At 44.0% G+C, this 24,106-nt stretch overlaps 1 protein-coding gene across 4 annotated transcripts in view; it reads left to right on the forward strand.

Annotated features, from left to right (window-relative positions):
* invs (inversin) overlaps window positions 1-24,106 on the forward strand; it is a 49,555-nt gene that overhangs the window by 928 nt on the left and 24,521 nt on the right. The window contains exons 1-5 of one of the 4 annotated variants that reach the window (XM_071396336.1): window positions 31-218; window positions 1,222-1,326; window positions 14,494-14,593; window positions 14,664-14,830; window positions 20,203-20,376. In XM_071396336.1, the coding sequence (XP_071252437.1) occupies window positions 1,324-1,326; window positions 14,494-14,593; window positions 14,664-14,830; window positions 20,203-20,376 (444 nt within the window). In that variant the 5' untranslated portion in view covers window positions 31-218; window positions 1,222-1,323. Of the gene's footprint in view, window positions 1-30; window positions 219-1,221; window positions 1,327-14,493; window positions 14,594-14,663; window positions 14,831-20,202; window positions 20,377-24,106 lie in introns of those variants that run through there. The other 3 variants (XM_071396337.1, XM_071396339.1, XM_071396338.1) reach the window with 3 other exon arrangements.

Genomic DNA, 24,106 nt, shown 5'->3' on the forward strand with positions numbered 1-24,106 from the left:
GTTGTATTTTTCTAAATATTTTGCGACCCAGATGTTTGTGGTCTGACGGAACACTTTCTGGGACAAAACTTCTAGCGTTAGAGAGTGAGAGAGTCAGGAAGATACTGATCAGAGGAACAAATAACTATTAAAAAATATACATTCATTTTCCTAATGTTGACAGTTGCTAAATGCATATTTTTCTCAATTATTCCGTGATTTCTAACAGAGTAAGTAAGGTAAGTTGCATCATCGTTAACGTTAGTTATGCAGGCTACCCTGCTAGCTAACTATCAAACTCAATGCACCGATAGTCATTTCTTATTGACCTGTTAGTGACATGCTGATTTTGCCCTGTGCATGTGACTAATAAACTCATCTAATCTAAATCTAATATTTTCGCCTGCTTAAAGCCATGGCAGGTACACAGATTCAGACAGGATATCAACTGTATTGTAGTCTGTTATTGACTCTCCAGCTGTTTCAGTTGTTTTGTGTATTTTTACCAAATCTTTACCGAGGCTACAATATGAAAAAAAATCATTCTAACAACTGCTAAGTTACTGAAATAATACAGTATGTTGTGTTACTTATTACACAGTTATTACTTAACACTTCACAAGTTACTACAGTAGTAGAAAAAAGATTACAGTCAGATAGGATTGGGACAGATTGGGACAGAACAACGGTAGACTGTGTATCCATTAGACAGACTCCCGATGTTCTGTCCTAAAACTAACAGTCAGAGTGCAGCGTCCAAAATACCACAGTCGGCTGTAGTTACTGCTCTTTAACTGCAATTTCAAAACTGAAATATTGTTTTGTAAGGGGTGTAACAACATACAGGTAGCAGACACTGCTTGATACAAAAATGTAATTCTCAGAGTAGCTTAGTATGCGCTGCCTCTGTTGTTTGGATGGGAAGTGGACAGACAAGAGACTTGTGGGATAGAAAGACAGGGACTCTGTGTCTGAGCAGTTGTGATGTAGCAGAGAGTGTCTATCTATCTATCTATCTATCTATCTATCTATCTATCTATCTATATATCTATCTTCTCTCTATCACCTTGTCTCTCTTTGTCTCTGTCCATTTCTCCCTCTGCCCTTCCTGCTCTAACCAAGTCTATCATAGAGCACTGTAGTTGGCATAGAGCGGGCAGGGTGTCTGTGTATGTTGGCAGCGTTGCTGTGAGCAGGTGGGCAGGTCTCAGTGTGAGAGATCCTCTCTCTCTCTCTCCGTAGGATCTAGGATCAGGGCAGGCAGGGGACCTGGACGTGCAGCCAAGCCCACCAAGGATGCACTGAGCTGGGGAACATCTGCTGTGGCCTCCCCCTAGCACTGCCATGGTAAGAGTCCAAAACACACACCCATACACTCACAAACCAGCGCATACATCCTCCTCTCAATGATTCATTCTAATGTGACCATAGTGTTATCCTTCTCACTACTGTCTAAGGGGTCATGTAAAACCATGTTTTTTGTTGCCTGTATGTGTGTGTGTGTGTGTGTGTGTGTGTGTGTGTGTGTGTGTGTGTGTGTGTATGTGTATGTGTATGTGTATGTGTGTGTGTGTGTGTGTGTGTGTGTGTGTGTGTGTGTGTGTGTGTGTGAGACACTGACTGTGTGTGGTGTGTGTGTATTTCATAATTGTTAAGTAGATTAAATGTTGAATTGAATCCCAACATTAATATTTGATGTGGTAAAGCTGTCCATAGGGGGTTCCCACTTCCCATTGTGTCACTTCCCATGGAGACAGGTGTGTGTGTGTGTGTGTGTGTGTGTGTGTGTGTGTGTGTGTGTGTGTGTGTGTGTGTGTGTGTGTGTGTGTGTGTGTGTGTGTGTGTGTGTGTGTGTGTGTGTGTGTGTGTGTGTGTGTGTGTGTGCTTACTGTAATAGTTGAACTATTAATAATGTTTTATAAGCAGATCTTCTCATGTCTATACTGGGGTTTAATAGCAGGAACCGGGTTACCGAGATTTCCCACCCATACCCACTCCCATTTCCCGGGATAAAAAACTGTGAGAAACCGGTGAATTATAATACATTATTTCTATGAACAGCATTATGTGAAATGGAACTGTTAAATTATATGCAATGTCTAAATATGGCTTATCTACGGCCTTCTGTGCTCTCCTATCTGCATGATCAATAATCAACGCTCAGGGTGGGGGCAAACAGTGCTGTATGGAGCATAGTTCACAATGAATGCATGTATCATCTCATCAGCTGGTAACTTTGTTTCTTGAGACAGGGAAATTTGCTTCAACATAGCCTATGGTACAGTAATATTAGGCCTAATACATCTGAATGATAGATTAATATGAATGTGTTGCTAATTTACACATCTCCATCTGGCTTTCGGGGTCACCTTATTGTATAGATAAACATATTTTTTTTGCAGCTGCAGAATTTTAAAACAGCCTATCACTCGAATATCTTTGCTTTAAATCAGTGCGGAGGCGAGCACTCTTTGTTAAAGTCTTTCTCTCTTTCAATCAATTCCATTCAAATTGCATCTAAAATAGATCGTCCTCAAGATTATTGGACAGTTCACCATTCTCTTCGGCAATTACACAGCTGCTCTCCTCTGGCCTCTCTCCTTCTTAACTTTTGTGGAGTCCCAGGAAAAGCTAGAATAGCTTGTTGGCCATTTTTTCCAGCATTACTTATACTAAGAGACTATTCAAAGAGGGATGCAAGCTTGCTCTTGTTTGCTGAATGTTAAATAAACGGAAGCGAATGCACGATGGTGATAGGCTATAGCAGTTATTTATTCAGACCCATTACCATTCAATCCTAGTGAAGTGAAAGCCGCCTGCATCCTTCTCTGGTAGTCTACTATATTATTCAAACATGCCATTACAATAATGATGATAAGGACAACAAAACGTATTTCCTTTAACTGTTGAGAGCGAGGAAGGAATGAAGCAGCAATAGAGAAAGTAGGAGGTAGACTAGTACGCACAAAATGTGGGGAAATATTATGAAAAGTTAATGCATCAGCCTACTAATTATTAAAATGTAAAATAGGCCCTATTATTACTCAAAATGTAAATAAATTCTTTAGCCTATACATTTGTAGGCTGCATGTCCTGCACTAGCATTGCGCGTTCTTCATGGTTTGAAAGAGGTGTGTAATTTCAGTCCATTATACAATACAGTACATAAATACAGTCCATTATACAATACAGTCCATTATACAATACAGTCCATTATACAATACAGTACATAAATACAGTCCATTATACAATACAGTACATAAATACAGTCCACACTCAAAAATATTACTGGAGCTTGTTTCCTTTATTTCCCCAAGAGAGCATACATCTATGTGCTTTTCTGTTTTTCTGTAGAGTGTAATGTGCGGTATAGCCTATCATATGTATTGGATAAAGGCATAATCATTTGGGCTTTTTTGGGCTTGGGCTCATAAAAGGTCTTTAGTGTAGGACTCATAACATTTCTTTAATGTAAGGCTCGTCTTGTTCAGGTAGCATCTAGCTTGAATATTCATGCGGATCCAAGCTAATCCAGATACTGTATATTTAAGATGTCCTGCCCCCTGGGCCCTGCTCCTTTTTTACCCTGTGTGCTATCAGGAGCACATCGGACTCATTTTAATTGTTGGGCCATGGGGTGGGGGCTTTTTGATGAGTTTTTCTTTTTTCTTTAAGGGGTGGATCAGCTTAATATTGCGGAAAGAATGTTGTTTCCATCAATGTAATTGTCTGCATCATTTCCAATCCCCCATATATTTTGGGGTAAATATATCCATACATGCATGCATACATATACACATATATACATACACATACCTATATAGACATACATACTTTTTTAAAGAATATACCTTTATTATTATTCCCCGCAAACCCTACCACCGATCCCCTAATTGGAGTAAACTAATAAACACTTCGGCTTTTACCTTCAATTTATACATCTTATACACATTTTACAGACACAGTCTACTTTACAATAGTTCTCTCTTGTTTGTTCTTAGTCCTTCCTCTATTTCTGATGTCCATCCAGTTTGATTTCTATTTGTAACTGTGCTATTTCACAAAAGTTCCGAACCTATATACATTTTACTGATCCCGTATGTTTTACATTGTTTATCTTGTTATTAGTCCCACCCTTCAGCTCCATTCAACCCCTCCCATCTATCTCTCAACACCATCCATTTCGGATTTCTATTTGCCATATATTTTTCAACTGTGCTGTGATGCTTCACAAAATAATTGAACATTTCTATTCTCATAGCTTCTACAGATTGTAAATTAAAAATAAACATTTTTGCTAAAATAATTATTATATTATTGATTGATTGACTATGGCTTTTCAAATCCCCCAGTATTGCTATCTATAGCGTTAGTTCTAGGCAAATGTTGCAATTCTTCAGCCATTCCTGGACCTGTGACCAAAAATGAGCTACATACAGACAATAACAAAATAAATGATCTAATGACTCTGCCTCCTCACAGCAGAATCTGCAGAGCTGGGAAGATTGTATCCCCCATATATATAACATTCTATTAGTTGCAAGAATTTTGTATAGTAATTTAAATGGAAAAATTCCAAGTTTTGAATCCGGCGTTGTTTTGCGTATCAATTCATAAACCATGTGCCATGGAATGGGTACATGGAAAATCTCTTCCCAACTATTTTGCAATTTATATGGCACAGCTGTCAGTTTTTTGGTCCTTAAATGAAATTGGTATATGTTTTTATTTATCACACTTTTCTTTAACCATTTATGTTCTTTAATACAGGGCCGACATACAAGTTCCTTACTTTTTCCCCCTTCTACTTGCCTCTTCCATTTTTGTGGTAGTGCTGCAATTAATTGGTTGTAATTTTGGGTAGAGCAGACATTTCCATATGTCTGTGTTAGCTGCATGTGTGACATAACTCCACCAGTCCTATTTATGATATCATTCACTAAAATTATACCTTTTTTAAAAATGTCTTCGAAAAAGACAGTTTTTTTAATCAATTAGTATATTTGAATTTAACCACAATATTTGTTGTATTATTTGTTCTGTCTTTTCAGGTGGATTAAACCTAAATCGCAACCAACTTTTTAAGGCTTGTTTAAAAAATTAAGATATTTTGGAGATTATTTCCTTTTCAAACAACCGAAGTGAGCAGGTGTAATCTGAATAAAGGGAAAACGGCCCTTCTTGAACATAGGATGAGACATTCGTACCAATTTACTAGAGAACCAGTTTGGATTTAAGTATAACTTTTGTATTTTCCTTTCCATGGTAGCAAGATCTTATCTATTTTTGCTAACTTTCGTTAAAAATGTATTGGATTGAGATCATTTCTTTCTTTTGGGATTTGTATACCGAGTATGTCCACATCTCCGTCAGACCATTTAATTGGTAAACTACATGGTAATGTAAAATTAGCATTTTTTTGTGATCCAATAATATCCACTTATCATAATTTGGTTTTAATCCAGAGAGGATAGCAAAAGTATCTAGATCCTCTATGAGGCCGTGGAGAGACTCTAATTGTGGTTTTAAAAGAAAACATGAATCATGAGCGTACAATGACACCTTAGTTTTTAAGCCACGGATTTCTAATCCCTTAATATTATTGTTTGATCTAATCTTAACAGCTAACATTTCGATGACAATAATAAATAGATATGCCGATAGTGGACAACCTTGTTTTACTCCTCTAGATAGTTTAAAACTTTCTGAGATGTAGCCATTATTTACTATTTTACACCTAGGGTTACTATACATAACATTAACCCATTTTACAAGAGATTCCCCAAAACTGAAATATTCTAGGCATTTATATATAAACTCCAGTCGTACTTTATCAAAAGCCTTTTCAAAATCAGCTATGAAAACCAGGCCTGGTGTCCCCGATATTTCATAGTATTTGTCACGCCCTGACCGTAGATTGCTTTGTATGTTTCTATTTTTAGTTTGGTCAGGGTGTGATGTGGGTGGGTATTCTATGTCTGGGTATTCTATGTTGTATGGCACGAAGCCTCCGGTGAGGATCCATGGCACGAAGCCTCCGGTGAGGATCCATGGCACGAAACCTCCAGTGAGGAGTTATGGCACGAGGCCTCCAACGAAGGACGTCAGTCCGGAGCCTCCAGCAACGCCCTCTAGTCCGGAGCCTCCAGCGTCTCCCTCTAGTCCGGAGCCTCCAGCGACGTCCTCTAGTCCGGAGCCTTCAGCGTCGCCCTCTAATCCGGAGCCTCCAGCGACGTCCTCTAGTCCGGAACCTCCAGCGACGCCCTTTAGTCCGGAGCCTCCAGCAACGGGCTTCAGTCAGGAGCAGCCAGAGTCTCCCTCCTGTCCGGAGCAGCCAGAGTCTCCCTCCTGTCCGGAGCAGCCAGAGTCTCCCTCCTGTCCGGAGCAGCCAGAGTCTCCCTCCTGTCCGGAGCAGCCAGAGTCTCCCTCCTGTCCGGAGCAGCCAGAGTCTCCCTCCTCTCCGGAGCATCCAGAGTCTCCCTCCTCTCCGGAGCATCCAGAGTCTCCCTCCTCTCCGGAGCATCCAGAGTCTCCCTCCTCTCCGGAGCAGCCAGAGTCTCCCTCCTCTCCGGAGCAGCCAGAGTCTCCCTCCTGTCCGGAGCAGCCAGAGTCTCCCTCCTGTCCGGGGCCCGCTGTGAGGGTCCCCAGTCCGGGGTCGGCGGTAAGGGTCCCCGCACCAGAGCCGCCACTGCGGTGAAATGCCCACCCAGACCCTCCCCTATTGGTTCAGGTTTTGCGGCCTGAGTCCGCACCTTTGGGGAGGGGGGGTGGTACTGTCACGCCCTGACCATAGATTGCTTTGTATGTTTGTATTTTTAGTTTGGTCAGGGTGTGATGTGGGTGGGTATTCTATGTCTGGGTATTCTATGTTGTAAGTCTAGGTTTTCTGTTTCTGTGTGTTTGGCCTGGTGTGGTTCCCAATCAGAGGCAGTTGTCTATCGTTGTCTCTGATTGGGAGCCATATTTAGGTAGCCTGTTTTCCCACTTTTGTTTGTGGGTGGTTGTTTCCTGTTTAGTGTTTTGTTTCACCTTTCAGGACTGTTCGTTTGTCGTTTTTGTTGTTTGTCAAGTGTTTTCGTATTTTATTAAAAAATATGACCACTTACCACGCTGCACCTTGGTCCTCCTCTCCTTCTCCAGACGACAATCCTTACAGTATTCTATTGTTTCCAGTACTTGTCTTATATTATCTCCAATGTATCGTCCATGTAAAAAACCTGTCTGATTAGGATGAATAATATCTGACAATACTTTTTTAATTCTATGCGCCAAGCATTTTGCGAGGATTTTTGCATCACAACACTGAAGTGTAAGAGGTCTCCAATTTTTTAAATGGACTGGATCTTTATATATACCACTTGGGTCCTGTTTCAGTAATAATGATATCAGACCTTCTTGTTGCGTGTCTGATAATCTACCATTTATATAGGAGTGGTTAAAACATGCTAATAATGGTCCTTTGAGTATATCCAAAAAGGTTTTGTATACTTCCACTGGTATGCCATCCAGCCCTGGAGTTTTCCCATCCTTAAAGGCCCCAATTGCATCAAGCAGTTCCTCCTCTGTAATTTGGCCTTCACATGAGTCTTTCTGTACAGATGTTAATTTTACATTATTATTAGGGAAAAAATCCATACAATTAGTTTCAGTTAGTGGAGATGGAGGAGACTGAAACGAAAACATATTCTTAAAGTACTTTACTTCCTCTTTCAAAATATAATTTGGTGAATCATGTGTGACTCCATCATTTGTAACAAGGTTTAATACCTTTTTTTGGTAGCATTTCTATATTGAAGATTGAAAAAGAATTTGGTACATTTTTCCCCATATTCCATCCATTTCGCTTTATTTTTATAATATATTACACTGGATCTTTCTTGAATAAGTTCCTCCATTTCTTTTTGTTTTTCCTCTAACTTATTCTGTGCCTCTATGGTACCGTTTTTATTGCTATCTAACTGTATTGTTAGTCCTTCACTTTCCTTTGTTAATATGGACTCTTTTGATCTAAATTGCTTTTGTTTTATAGATGAGTACTGAATTGCATGGCCTCTAAAGGCACACTTAAAAGTGTCCCATACAATACGGGGATCTGCTGTACCTATGTTATGTCTGAAAAAGTCAGTTATAAATTCTTCTGTCCTAGTTCTAAACAATTTATCATCTAGTAGGCTTTGATAAAATTTCCAATATCCTCGCCCACGTGGAAATTCTGTAAGAGTAATATATATGCCAATTATGTGATGATCCGACCGCATTCTGTCCCCTATCAACACTTTTTAAACTTTTCTGGTTTACTCCTTCGCAACAGTTGTGGGATACACACATACACCCACCCACACACACTCAACCCTTACCCCCACACAACCATAAGCTCACATTCTCAACAATTGCACCATCCCAGAGCCCAACTCAAGATAGGTCTTGATTTACAAATGCACTTACAGTTGCAGCTGCATGAGAAGGCCTGCAAGACCGTGCAAAAAATGGGCAGAAATTGAGAGATTTTATTAAGCATTGTCACGTCCTAGATGATGGAGGTCAAATGTACACCTTTTCCCTGAAACACCCACAATACGGTCACCCGTATTGACCATATTCCCAAGCATCTCCATGCAGTCAGACTTTGATTTTGTGCCACCAGGGTCACAATAATATACCACCTCTCTGAATGTCCGAGTGTGACCCCCTCCCCATGAGTTACTGCAGCTAGTGTTGCCAGCACTGCCACTGCCTGGGTGGGGGCACCCCACCGGAATCCCCACCGGCTAGGTACTTTTTGATGAGTTGGTCCTGGAGGTGTTGGAAACTAATCTGATTGTTGTCAGACTCGGCTGTATATAATTTGACCTTTAGAATAGCACATCATTCTGTCCGATGTTTTTATATGCTTTAGAATGACACTTCTGGTTTTGGCGGGAAATACCGGGTTACCCGGGAGAAAGGTGATTTATTCTCGGGATGGAACATTTGTAAAAAACTGGGATAATATTAAACCTTAGTCTATACCAACTCTCTGTATGCTCAGAGTCATCCCTGTCACATGCTGTTCTCTTCATTCCATCTCTCCATCTTTCTCAATCTATTTTTTCTCTCATTGATTTTTTGTTTGTTTTTCCAGCTGATTATGTCCCTGTGCTCTGATTCGCCGGCGGGCACGGCTCTCTGCACTCTAATTGGACATTTAATTAGATCACAGTTTTAGCCAATTAGACTCTGAGGGGGGAGGAGGAGAGTAGAGGGGCCAGAGGGGAAAGGGAGATCGAGCTCTCTCTCGCTCTCTCTCACTCTCGCTCTCTCTCTCACGCTCTGTCTGTCTCTCTCTTTCTCTCTCTGTCTCTGTCTCTGTCTCTCTCTCTCTCTCTGTCTCACTCTCGCTCTCTCTCTCTCTCTGTCTCTCTCACGCTCTCTCTCTCTCTCTCTCTCTCTCTCTCTCTCTCTCTCTCTCTCTCTCTCTCTCTCTCTCTCTGTCTCTGTCTCTGTCTCTGTCTCTCTCACGCTCTGTCTGTCTGTCTGTCTGTCTGTCTGTCTGTCTGTCTGTCTGTCTCTCTCTCTCTCTCTCTCTCTCTCTCTCTCTCTCTCTCTCTCTCTCTCTCTCTCTCTCTCTCTCTCTTCTCTCTTTTTCTTTCTCTCGCTTCTCTCTCTCTCCAGGGTCTGTCTCATTAGTGATATAACGGGTGATTGTCACAGCAACCCTCCCCCTGTGTTACTCCCTGAGTGGTACCACCCACAGACCTAGTGCCAGGGCTAAGACCTCACTATTAGTAAGCCATGGGGGGGGGGGGGTGCCTGGCCTGGCCTGATCTGATAGTCAAATAATACCAAGTTTAGAGGTTTAATGTCACATACACAAGTACAGTCAAAATGCCTTTCTTGCAAGTTCTAACAACAACAACAATGCAATAATCAATAACAATGTAATACAAAACTACCATATTTCACATACAGTCTGCTAATTCAGGCTCCACTTCTTGCTCTTGTTAAAAGTAGTGCACTACATGTGGAATAACCAGGGTGTGATATGAGACACAGCCAGGGTGTTATTGCTGTCGATGGCTCTGATTAATCTTCAATACAGCTGACAGACTGCCAGTCAGTGAGACATCGACCTGCTCACAGACATGTAGATTAGTCACACAGACACACACCCCAACCACATAATCACACATCAACACACACAGAGTGTGAGGTTAGTGTCTTGTGGTGCAGAATGGTATTGACTCAGTGGAATGTTCTGGTATAATATCACTAGCTAATGAGGCAGAGATAAGCCTTTAGAAACACAAACAACAGATCAGATATCACCAGAGGCTCCATAACATGCCAGTCAAAATCACACCTATTTCTTTTTTGTACGATTATATATTTTTTAACAATACAAAACATCCACATACAAATGACAGCATACAGATGCACACAAACATCAAGGACATCACACCTGCCCAGACCCACCTACTCACACCCCGATCTCCAGCGCCCGCTTCACTCTACTCCACATGGCCTGAAACTGCACCAATCACACCTATTTCTACAAACTAAGTCTGTGTGATGATGGTGATGATGGTGGTTGTGTTTGATGAGTTCCTCAGAGGAGAGCAGTGTGTTTTTGTATAGTGTGATGTGAGCCAGTGTATCACCCCCCCACCCTCCTTTTCCTCCCCCCTCCAAACCTCTACACCTCCTCCTCCCTCCAAACCTCTACACCCCCCCTCCCCCTCCCTCCAAACCTCTACACCCCACCCTCCCTCCAAACCTCTACACCCACCCAAACCTCTACACCTCCCCCTCCCTCCAAACCTCTACACCCCACCCTCCCTCCAAACCTCTACACCCACCCAAACCTCTACACCTCCCCCTCCCTCCAAACCTCTACACCCCCCTCCCCCTCCCTCCAAACCTCTACACACCACCCTCCCTCCAAACCTCTACACCCCCCTCCTTTTCCTCCCCCCCTCCAAAACTTCTACACCACCCTCCTTTTCCTCCCCCCCTCCAAACCTCTACACCCCCCCCCCCCTCCAAACCTCTACACCCCCTCCTCCCCCCCCTCCAAACCTCTACACCCCTCTCCTTTCCCACCCTCCAAAACTCTACACCCCTCTCCTTTTCCTCCCCCCTCCAAACCTTTACACCCCCTCCTTTTCCTCCCCCCTCCAAACCTCTACACCCCTCCCCCCCTCCAAACCTCTACATTTCCACCCCCTCCCTCTCTGAGCTCTCAGGCTAGAAGCACAAACAACACCGACCCCCCAATGGATACCAGCACTCAGAACACACACACACATACATGTACATTCACTCTCAGGTGTAAGCCCTTAGAGACAACACAGTCAATATCAATGTCCCTAGATGGTCTCACATACACCACTCACCTCTCTCCCTCTCTCCCCCTCCTCACACCTCAGGAGAGATAGAGTGAAACGACCCCCTCACACACACGCACACACACACACACACACACACACACACACACACACACACACACACACACACACACACACACACACACACACACACACTTTTTTATGCACAGTCTCTCTGCCTCAGGATGTCTAATGTTGAGAATCCCCTTGAGAAGGCTCTCGAATCTGTGTGTGTGCGTGCACGCACCCGTGAGTGTGCGCATCTGTGTAACCCCGTGCTGTGGTGTGTTAGCCACAGGCGTAACTCTCTGACCCCAGTAGTGGTCTGATTGACAGCTGTAGTCCCACCTAATTGCATTACCCTCCCTTGTGATTGGCTCCCGGCCCTGGGGGCTCATTTGTCAGGGTGCACCATGGGTACTATGTGTCACTCAGCTCTCTCTCCCTGCTGATTGGCTGTGTTGCGCCCCAAGGCCCGACCCCCAGCCGAGTGAGAGCAGCTTATTGGTCTCTGGGGAACCAGGAAGTGCCCCAGAGACTGTGCGAGGAGACAGGGAGTCCCTATTGGCTGATATTATCTCTCCTCCCGCCTCTTTACCTGTCTATCAAAACTACATAGAAATCCCTCAGGCCTGCCCTGCCATCAGATCACACACACACACACACACACACACACACACACACACACACACACACACACACACACACACACACACACACACACACACACACACACACACACACACACACACACACACACACAGGTGGGTGGGTCGGTCTTTAATATGGAGCGATTGAAACTGTATTTTAATTCAATATTTTCGCATTTGTATTAAGACATTGAATTTCAATTAAATATTTTTGAATTTATAATGCTCAAATTGAATCATTGAATTAATAAATTGAACTTCATGATTTGAAACTGACTTGAATAAATATTGCATTCAGTTTAAAACTTACATTTCAATTTCAGGAATGGGTGTAGGGTGGTTTTATTACAGTTTGATCCTCAGAATCTAATGTGTGTCGAAGTGTGTATGTGTGTCGAAGTGTGTATGTGTGTCGCCAAAGTGTGTGTGTGTGTCGCCAAAAAGGAAAAACATCAAGAAAGGCTTCAGGCTCCGCCCCCCATTGCTTACCCAGCATGCCTCAACTCTGTCCTCCATCAAACCAGACGCCTACACACGCATGTACACACACACACACACACACACACACACACACACACACACACACACACACACACACACACACACACACACACACACACACACACACACACACACACGCACACACACACTTTGATTCCGTGTCTCTGTCTGTATGTCTCAGCGGTTGCTATTCACTCTGTCCCAGCAGAGACCTGGTGTGTGTTCCCTGTCTCTCCTGAATATGTGTGTTTTCTGTATGTGTGTTTTTTGGAGGAGTGTGTGTGTGTGTACTCTGTCTAATGCTCCCGCAGTGTCTCTGAAAGGTTGTGCGGGGGTTTCTGTTGCATTGAAATCCTCCAATATAACACTGAATAAAGACTGGGCCTAAATAATGACGGTGTGAGTGAACCTGGTCGATGCATTCCACCGTGTGTTGTCTGCATGCTAATCTACAGGTTGACTCTTCACTACCACTGATGAAGGGCTGAATTAATAACTTCCTCAATTCTGTACAGAACATCATGTTTTTCCTGTCATGCTTTGTTGGAACTCATCTTTTTCAGAAGTGTGTGTGTGTGTGTGTGTGTGTGTGTGTGTGTGTGTGTGTGTGTGTGTGTGTGTGTGTGTGTGTGTGGGGGGGGGGGAGTGGGCAGGGGGGTGGAGGGGGGTAGTTAGCAGCAGTCACAGAAGGATATTACTCTTGTTAATATAATGTTTTGTTTGAAGGTGCTGCCAGATGGCATCTGTACGACCACAGCATGTGTTACATATTAGCATTCATTAAGTATCTGTGTTGTGTTCGTATGCATTGTGTCAGTCTACTTTGTGTGTGTGTGTGTGTGTGTGTGTGTGTGTGTGTGTGTGTGTGTGTGTGTGTGTGTGTGTGTGTGTGTGTGTGTGTGTGTGTGTGTGTGTGTGTGTGTGTGTGTGTGTGTGTGTGTGTGTGTGTGTGTGTGTGTTTGATCCTTGGAAATTAGGAAATGATGGGAGTTTGTGGTGGATCCCAGTGAAGCCCCCATAAAAACTCTCTGTCACGGAAAATCACTTCCCACGATATGGCTAACACACACACACACACACACACACACACACACACACACACACACACACACACACACACACACACACACACACAGTACCTGCAGATACACATCATATCTCTCACACACACCCTCCACAGTAAGTAACCTCTATTACCCCCTGTGTCGGAGCAAGGCTACTTGGCAGAGCGTGAGAAGCACTGTACATGATGGGTAATTGCCGTGCAGCACGCAGTGTCTGCATTTTACGAGGAGGGTGCAATGACGGGGTGAAGGGGGCATAGTACCCCCCACAACCTCTGCCTCTCACTAGCTTCCCAGGACCAGGGTTGGCAGGATGTAGCAAACAGTGTCCGGACAACTTCCTCAATGTTCAGTTTGTAATGCAACAGATCTTTGACTGCATATCTGCACTGTTACATTTCAAACCAGCATTAATGATCCCTGCCTTGAATGGGCTTCTCGTGGTTTATGAATTGACTTGGTTAGGGGCAGTAATAGAGTTTGTACTTTGGGCCCCCCGGGCTAACCAACACACACACACGCGCGCGCACACACACACACACACACACACACACACACACACACACACACACACACACACACACACACACACACACACACACACACACACACACACACACACACACACACACACACAGGCGGTCTGCAGTATTGATGAGTTATGAAAAGGCATGAGCAGAGAACCCCCCACTCCCTGTCGGGGATCCCCCCCAGCTGCTTCCTGTCTGGTTAAGTGAGGGCAGGAAGAGATTTAACTCCCACTGCAGGGGCTCACACACACGCACGCACGCACGCACACACACACACATACACACACACACACACACACACACACACACACCCTACTATAAGCCTGTATTAACACATGCACAGCAAGTGTGTTTACCTGTATGGCCAGGTGTGTGTCTGGCTCTGACTGGACTATATGTGTTGTAGGCATCTGACCCTTCACCCCCAAGCCCCGCCCCTCTGGGCTCCCAGGTCCACGCAGCCGCCGTCAACGGAGACCGGAGCGTCCTCCTCAGACTCATCACAGGTACTATACACACATACACACACACTTTCCCCTGACCCCTGACCTTTAACCCCTGACCCACTGTGTGCAGTGGATCCCTCCCTGCGTGACCGTGAGGACCAGTTTGGGCGTACCCCACTGATGTACTGTGTCCTGGCTGACCGTCTGGACTGTGCTGAGACACTGCTGAAGGCGGGAGCCTCTGTTAACAAGACTGACCATAGCCAACGTACTGCGCTGCACCTGGCAGCACAGAAGGTACACTACAACACTGAGTTAACCTGGAACCACTAAAGGAAACACTAGAACAGTAGTGGAACCATCAGAACACTGAGTTGACCTGTAGAACACTAAAGCAAACACTAGAACAGTAGTGGAACCATCAGAACATTGAGTTAACCTGTAGAACACTAAAGGAAACACTAGAACAGTAGTGGAACCATCAGAACACTGAGTTAACCTGTAGAACACTAAAGGAAACACTAGAACAGTAGTGGAACCATCAGAACATTGAGTTAACCTGTAGAACACTAAAGGAAACACTAGAACAGTAGTGGAACCATCAGAACACTGAGTTAACCTGTAGAACACTAAAGGAAACACTAGAACAGTAGTGGAACCATCAGAACACTGAGTTAACCTGTAGAACACTAAAGCAAACACTAGAACAGTAGTGGAACCATCAGAACATTGAGTTAACCTGTAGAACACTAAAGGAAACACTAGAACAGTAGTGGAACCATCAGAACACTGAGTTAACCTGTAGAACACTAAAGGAAACACTAGAACAGTAGTGGAACCATCAGGACACTGAGTTAACCTGTAGAACACTAAAGGAAACACTAGAACAGTAGTGGAACCATCAGAACACTGAGTTAACCTGTAGAACACTAAAGGAAACACTAGAACAGTAGTGGAACCATCAGAACACTGAGTTAACCTGTAGAACACTAAAGGAAACACTAGAACTGTAGTGGAACCATCAGAACATTGAGTTAACCTGTAGAACACTAAAGGAAACACTAGAACAGTAGTGGAACCATCAGAACACTGAGTTAACCTGTAGAACACTAAAGGAAACACTAGAACAGTAGTGGAACCATCAGAACACTGAGTTAATCTGTAGAACACTAAAGGAAACACTAGAACAGTAGTGGAACCATCAGAACACTGAGTTAACCTGTAGAACACTAAAGGAAACACTATCACAGTAGTGGAACCATCAGAACACTGAGTTAACCTGTAGAACACTAAAGGAAACACTAGAACAGTAGTGGAACCATCAGAACACTGAGTTAACCTGTAGAACACTAAAGGAAACGCTAGAACAGTAGTGGAACCATCAGAACATTGAGTTAACCTGTAGAACACTAAAGGAAACACTAGAACAGTAGTGGAACCATCAGAACACTGAGTTAACCTGTAGAACACTAAAGGAAACACTAGAACAGTAGTGGAACCATCAGAACACTGAGCCAACCTGTAGAACACTAAAGGAAACACTAGAACAGTAGTGGAACCATCAGAACACTGATTTAACCTGTAGAACACTAAAGGAAACACTAGAACAGTAGTGGAACCATCAGAACACTGAGTTAACCTGTAGAACACTAAAGGAAACACTAGAACAGTAGTGGAACCATCAGAACATTGGGTTAACCTGTAGAACACTAAAGGAAACACTAGAACAGTAGTGGAACCATCAGAACACTGAGTTAACCTGTAGAACACTAAAGGAAACACTAGAACAGTAGTGGAACCATCAGAACACTGAGTTAACCTGTAGAACACGAAAGGAAACACTAGAACAGTAGTGGAACCATCAGAACAGTGAGTTAACCTGTAGAACACTAAAGGAAACACTAGAACAGTAGTGGAACCATCAGAACGTTGAGTTAACCTGTAGAACACTAAAGGAAACACTAGAACAGTAGTGGAACCATCAGAAAACTGAGTTAACCAGAAGAACACTAAAGGAAACACTAGAACAGTAGTGGAACCATCAGAACACTGAGTTAACCTGTAACACTAAAGGAAACACTAGAACAGTAGTGGAACCATCAGAACACTGAGTTAACCTGTAGAACACTAAAGGAAACACTAGAACAGTAGTGGAACCATCAGAACACTGAGTTAACCTGTAGAACACTAAAGGAAACACTAGAACAGTAGTGGAACCATCAGAACACTGATTTAACCTGTAGAACACTAAAGGAAACACTAGAACAGTAGTGGAACCATCAGAACACTGAGTTAACCTGTAGAACACTAGAACAGTAGTGGAACCATCAGAACATTGAGTTAACCTGTAGAACACTAAAGGAAACACTAGAACAGTAGTGGAACCATCAGAACACTGAGTTAACCTGTAGAACACTAAAGGAAACACTAGAACAGTAGTGGAACCATCAGAACACTGAGTTAACCTGTAGAACACTAAAGGAAACACTAGAACAGTAGTGGAACCATCAGGACACTGAGTTAACCTGTAGAACACTAAAGGAAACATTAGAACAGTAGTGGAACCATCAGAACATTGAGTTAACCTGTAGAACACTAAAGGAAACACTAGAACAGTAGTGGAACCATCAGAACACTGAGTTAACCTGTAGAACACTAAAGGAAACACTAGAACAGTAGTGGAACCATCAGAACACTGAGTTAACCTGTAGAACACTAAAGGAAACACTAGAACAGTAGTGGAACCATCAGGACACTGAGTTAACCTGTAGAACACTAAAGGAAACATTAGAACAGTAGTGGAACCATCAGAACATTGAGTTAACCTGTAGAACACTAAAGGAAACACTAGAACAGTAGTGGAACCATCAGAACACTGAGTTAACCTGTAGAACACTAAAGGAAACATTAGAACAGTAGTGGAACCATCAGAACATTGAGTTAACCTGTAGAACACTAAAGGAAACACTAGAACAGTAGTGGAACCATCAGAACACTGAGTTAACCTGTAGAACACTAAAGGAAACACTAGAACAGTAGTGGAACCATCAGAACACTGAGTTAACCTGTAGAACACTAAAGGAAACACTAGAACAGTAGTGGAACCATCAGAACACTGAGTTAACCTGTAGAACACTAAAGGAAACACTAGAACAGTAGTGGAACCATCAGAACACTGAGTTAACCTGTGGAACACTAAAGGAAACACTAGAACAGTAGTGGAACCATCAGAACACTGAATTAACCTGTAGAACACTAATTGATCCTTTAGAATCCTGACTCCAGGGTATTCTAAAGCCTCTCTACACTGACTATACAAAACATTAAGAACACCTGCTCTTTCCATGACATAGACTGACCAGGTGATTCCATGTGAAAGCTATGATCCCTTATTGATGTCACTTGTTAAATCCACTTCTGTCCGTGTAGATGAAGAGGAGGAGACAGGTTACAGAAGGATTTTTAAGCATTGACACAATTAAGACATAGATAGGGGCAACTCAATTTTAGGAAGGTGTTCGTAATGTTTGGTATACTCAGTGTATATCACATACTGGTAGCTTAGGTGAGAAGGTAGTGCCCCCCAGTGGTGACAGACAGACACCCTCAGGGCGGCTGTTAAGAACTAGACAAGGGGATCGGCAACTTTGATGAGGGTGGGGGCCACAAAAAATCTGAGCGAAATGTTGTACTTTGTGAGCTAAACATTATAAACACCCCCCTCTTGACAGTGAAAACTTCAGAGTTAATTTACTGCAAATCTACACATTTTGCCATGGGGCATAGAGTAAATGAAGTTTTAAAGCAAGTTTGCTGCAATTCTACACATTTTGCCATGGGGCATAGAGTAAATGAAGTTTTAAAGCAAGTTTGCTGCAATTCTACACATTTTGCCATGGGGCATAGAGTAAATTAAGTTTTAAAGCAAGTTTGCTGCAATTCTACACATTTTGCCATGGGGCATAGAGTAAATGAAGTTTTAAAGCAAGTTTGCTGCAATTCTACACATTTTGCCATGGGGCATAGAGTAAATGAAGTTTTAAAGCAAGTTTGCTGCAATTCTACACATTTTGCCATGGGGCATAGAGTAAATGAAGTTTTAAAGCAAGTTTGCTGCAAATCTACACATTTTGCCATGGCTCGGAGAAAAGATTTTGCAATTCTACAACTCATTTCATGCAATTCGACAAATTTTGCCTTGGGGCAGAGAGAAACATTTTCTGTTTTAAAGCTCATTTCCCCCGGTCAGTAATTGATATCAAGTTTAGTTAGCTGGCCGCTAGACTAACTTACCATATAAAATGTTTTAGCTGACGTGGCTAATTGAGTGACTATCAGTGACTGACATCACATGAGAAAAACTGTTGATGCACAACCAAGTTTCAAAATGTCACCTTGTGTATTCTACTATTCCAACTCTCAACAGTAAGTTGAGACCCCGACTGAGTTCCTAAAAAAGATATCTAGATCTAGAAAATGAATTGAAAGACTGGGCTGTATGAGCAGTAATATCTCTATAGAAAGTGTTTATTAGCCTTGTCCTGGGGGGAGGGGGGGGGGGCTGTCAGGGCAGGTGAGGAGCGGTGGCTGGAGGGGGGGAGGAGGGTGCTCACACACACTCTAACACACACACACTCCAATTCTAATGTGTGTGGGGTGATGGGAGGCCCTCTCTCTCTCTGACACCTGATCAATATCTAGCTGAGACAGGGAGAGACTTCTGGGATTACTGATCTAATTGGACTGAGAATAGGGAGGATAGACCATATGTACACACACGCGCACACACACTCACACACACACTCATACACACACACACACATACAGGCCTATATGGACACACATTTGCACGTGCACACACATATATACATACATACACACACACACACACACACACACTTTCTCAAAGCTCACACATACTCTCACATGCATGCTCAGTCAGCAGATAGATCTGTCAAACGATGAGGCTGGAAGGAATAGATAGGAGAGAGTTTGAGAACCAACAGGAAAGAACAGAGAGGAGAAGAGAGGAGAGAGTCTGAGAACCAACAGGAAAGAACAGAGAGGAGAAGAGAGTGGAGAGAGTCTGAGAACCAACAGGAAAGAACAGAGAGGAGAGAGTCTGAGAACCAACAGGAAAGAACAGAGAGGAGAAGAGAGGAGAGAGTCTGAGAACCAACAGGAAAGAACAGAGAGGAGCGAGTCTGAGAACCAATAGGAAAGGACAGAGAATAGAGAGGAGAGAGTCTGAGAACCAATAGGAAAGAACAGAGAAGAGAGAGAAGAGAGTCTGAGAACCAATAGGAAAGAACAGAGAAGAGAGAGAAGAGAGTCTGAGAACCAATAGGAAAGGACAGAGAAGAGAGAGAAGAGAGTCTGAGAACCAATAAGAAAGAACAGAGAAGAGAGAGAAGACAGTCTGAGAACCAATAGGAAAGAATAGAGAGGAGAGAGTCTGAGAACCAATAGGAAAGGACAGAGAATAGAGAGGAGAGAGTCTGAGAACCAATAGGAAAGAACAGAGAAGAGAGAGAAGAGAGTCTGAGAACCAATAGGAAAGGACAGAGAATAGAGAGGAGAGAGTCTGAGAACCAATAGGAAAGGACAGAGATGGATGATGATGGAATTGGATAAGACACCATAGAGAGAGTGTGTGTGTGTGCTCCAAGGGGAACGTGCGGTTTCTGAAGCTGCTCCTGTCTCGTCGTGCTGATTGGCTGCAGAAGGATCTAGAGGAGGTAACACCCCTCCACCTGGCGACCCGTCACCCCTCCCCCAAACCCCTGGCCTTGCTGCTCAAACACATAGGACCTGGAGAGGTGGATACACAGGACAAGAACAAGGTACCACACACACACTGTTTACAAAGTTGGGTAATAGTTCTATCAAACATACTTGTTATGAAACTGTCCCGGCTCTTTGATTTGATTGACTGAATTAGAGTTCACATGGAGTTCTGAGCAATCCACACACACACACACACACACACACAAAACACACACACACACACACACAAAACACACACACACACACACACACACACACACACACACACACACACACACACACACACACACACACACACACACTGGAGTTACAATTGGCTGCTTTGTCCTGACTCTTCAAGGCAGACAGTTGTGCCAAATACATTCTACACACACGCACGCACACACACACACACACACACACACACACACACACACACACACACACACACACACACACACACACACACACACACACACACACACACACACACAGGCCCCCTCTGTCTGTAGCGATGATGTCTATCTGTCTGTTAGTTCTGTAATAATCCAATATGCATCAGCATGTCAGATGACACTGGTTTCAGTATGTCCCAGAATAGATCTCTAACAACAGCCATAGAGGAGGTGATATCCCTGTTATAGCATACTGTCACTGTTACTGTCACTGTTAGAGTCACTGTTACTGTCACTGTTACTGTCACTGTTAGAGTCACTGTTAGAGTCACTGTTACTGTCACTGTTACTGTCACTGTTAGAGTCACTGTTACAGTCACTGTCACTGTCACTGTTACTGTCACGGTTAGAGTCACTGTTACTGTCACTGTTACTGTCACTGTTAGAGTCACTGTTACTGTCACTGTCACTGTTACTGTCACTGTTAGAGTCACTGTTAGAGTCACTGTTACTGTCACTGTTAGAGTCACTGTTACTGTCACTGTTACTGTCACTGTTAGAGTCACTGTTACTGTCACTGTTACTGTCACTGTTACTGTCACTGTTAGAGTCACTGTTAGAGTCACTGTTACAGTCACTGTTACTGTCACTGTTACTGTTACTGTCACGGTTAGAGTCACTGTTACTGTCACTGTTACTGTCACTGTTAGAGTCACTGTCACTGTTACTGTCACTGTTAGAGTCACTGTTAGAGTCACTGTTACAGTCACTGTCACTGTTACTGTCACTGTTAGAGTCACTGTTACTGTCACTGTTACTGTCACTGTTAGAGTCACTGTTAGAGTCACTGTTACAGTCACTGTCACTGTCACTGTTACTGTCACTGTTACAGTCACTGCTACTGTCACTGTTACTGTCACTGTTACTGTCACTGTTAGAGTCACTGTTACTGTCACTGTTACAGTCACTGTTATTGTCACTGTCACTGTTATTGTCACTGTTACTGTCACTGTCACTGTTACAGTCATTGTCACTGTTACTGTCATTGTTACAGTCACTGTTATTGTCACAGTCACTGTTATTGTCACTGTCACTGTTATTGTCACTGTTATTGTCACTGTTACTGTCACTGTTACAGTCACTGTTACAGTCATTATTACTGTCACTGTTATTGTTACTGTCACTGTTACAGTCATTATTACTGTCACTGTTATTGTCACTGTTACTGTCATTGTTACTGTTACTGTCACTGTTACTGTCATTGTTACTGTCACTGTTACAGTCATTATTACTGTTATTGTCACTGTTACTGTCACTATTACAGTCATTGTTACTGTCACTGTTACAGTCATTGTTACAGTCATTGTTACTGTCACTGTCACTATTACAGTCATTGTTACTGTCACTGTTACTGTTACTGTCACTGTTACAGTCATTATTACTCTTATTGTCACTGTTACTGTCACTGTCACTGTTACAGTCATAATTACTGTCACTGTCACTGTTACTGTTACTGTCACTGTTACAGTCATTGTTATTGTTACTGTCACTGTTGCTGTTACTGTCATAATTACTGTCACTGTTACTGTCACTGTTACTGTCACTGTTACAGTCATTGTTGCTGTTGCTGTTACTGTCATAATTACTGTCACTGTTACAGTCATTATTACTGTTATTGTCATTGTTACTGTTACTGTCACTGTTGCTGTTGCTGTTACTGTCATGTTAAATCCTCAGGCTTTGTGTGTTTCTGTAGAATATGTTCTATTGCTTTTTGATTTAGAGCCTGGAGGTTAGAGCCTGGAGGTTAGAGCCTGGAGGTTAGAGCCTGGAGGTTAGAGCCTGCAGGTTAGAGCCTGCAGGTTAGAGCCTGGAGGTTAGAGCCTGGAGGTTAGAGCCTGGAGGTTAGAGCCTGGAGGTTAGAGCCTGGAGGTTAGAGCCTGCAGGTTAGAGCCTGGAGGTTAGAGCATGGAGGTTAGAGCCTGGAGGTTAGAGCCTGGAGGTTAGAGCCTGGCGGTTAGAGCCTGGCGGTTAGAGCCTGGAGGTTAGAGCCTGGAGGTTAGAGCCTGGAGGTTAGAGCCTGGAGGTTAGAGCCTGGAGGTTAGAGCCTGGAGGTTAGAGCCTGGAGATTAGAGCCTGGAGGTTAGAGCCTGGAGGTTAGAGCCTGGAGGTTAGAGCCTGGCGGTTAGAGCCTGGAGGTTAGAGCCTGGAGGTTAGAGCCTGGCGGTTAGAGCCTGGAGTTTAGAGCCTGGAGGTTAGAGCCTGCAGGTTAGAGCCTGCAGGTTAGAGCCTGGAGGTTAGAGCCTGGAGGTTAGAGCCTGGAGGTTAGAGCCTGGAGGTTAGAGCCTGGAGGTTAGAGCCTGGAGGTTAGAGCCTGCAGGTTAGAGCCTGGAGGTTAGAGCCTGGAGGTTAGAGCCTGCAGGTTAGAGCCTGGAGGTTAGAGCCTGGAGGTTAGAGCCTGGAGGTTAGAGCCTGGAGGTTAGAGCCTGGAGGTTAGAGCCTGGAGGTTAGAGCCTGGAGGTTAGAGCCTGCAGGTTAGAGCCTGGAGGTTAGAGCCTGGAGGTTAGAGCCTGGAGGTTAGAGCCTGGAGGTTAGAGCCTGGAGGTTAGAGCCTGGAGGTTAGAGCCTGGAGGTTAGAGCCTGGAGGTTAGAGCCTGCAGGTTAGAGCCTGGAGGTTAGAGCCTGGAGGTTAGAGCCTGCAGGTTAGAGCCTGGAGGTTAGAGCCTGGAGGTTAGAGCCTGCAGGTTAGAGCCTGGAGGTTAGAGCCTGGAGGTTAGAGCCTGCAGGTTAGAGCCTGGAGGTTAGAGCCTGGAGGTTAGAGCCTGGAGGTTAGAGCCTGGAGGTTAGAGCCTGCAGGTTAGAGCCTGGAGGTTAGAGCCTGGAGGTTAGAGCCTGCAGGTTAGAGCCTGGAGGTTAGAGTCTGGAGGTTAGAGCCTGGAGGTTAGAGCCTGGAGGTTAGAGCCTGGAGGTTAGAGCCTGCAGGTTAGAGCCTGGAGGTTAGAGCCTGGAGGTTAGAGCCTGGAGGTTAGAGCCTGGAGGTTAGAGCCTGCAGGTTAGAGCCTGGAGGTTAGAGCCTGGAGGTTAGAGCCTGGAGGTTAGAGCCTGCAGGTTAGAGCCTGGAGGTTAGAGCCTGGAGGTTAGAGCCTGCAGGTTAGAGCCTGGAGGTTAGAGCCTGGAGGTTAGAGCCTGGAGGTTAGAGCCTGGAGGTTAGAGCCTGCAGGTTAGAGCCTGGAGGTTAGAGCCTGCAGGTTAGAGCCTGGAGGTTAGAGCCTGGAAGTTAGAGCCTGGAGATTAGAGCCTGGAGGTTAGAGCCTGCAGGTTAGAGCCTGCAGGTTAGAGCCTGGAGGTTAGAGCCTGGAGGTTAGAGCCTGGAGGTTAGAGCCTGGAGGTTAGAGCCTGGAGGTTAGAGCCT

The sequence above is a fragment of the Salvelinus alpinus genome, chromosome 4 (genome assembly GCF_045679555.1).
Source record: "Salvelinus alpinus chromosome 4, SLU_Salpinus.1, whole genome shotgun sequence".
In the NCBI taxonomy this organism is placed as follows: domain Eukaryota; kingdom Metazoa; phylum Chordata; class Actinopteri; order Salmoniformes; family Salmonidae; genus Salvelinus; species Salvelinus alpinus.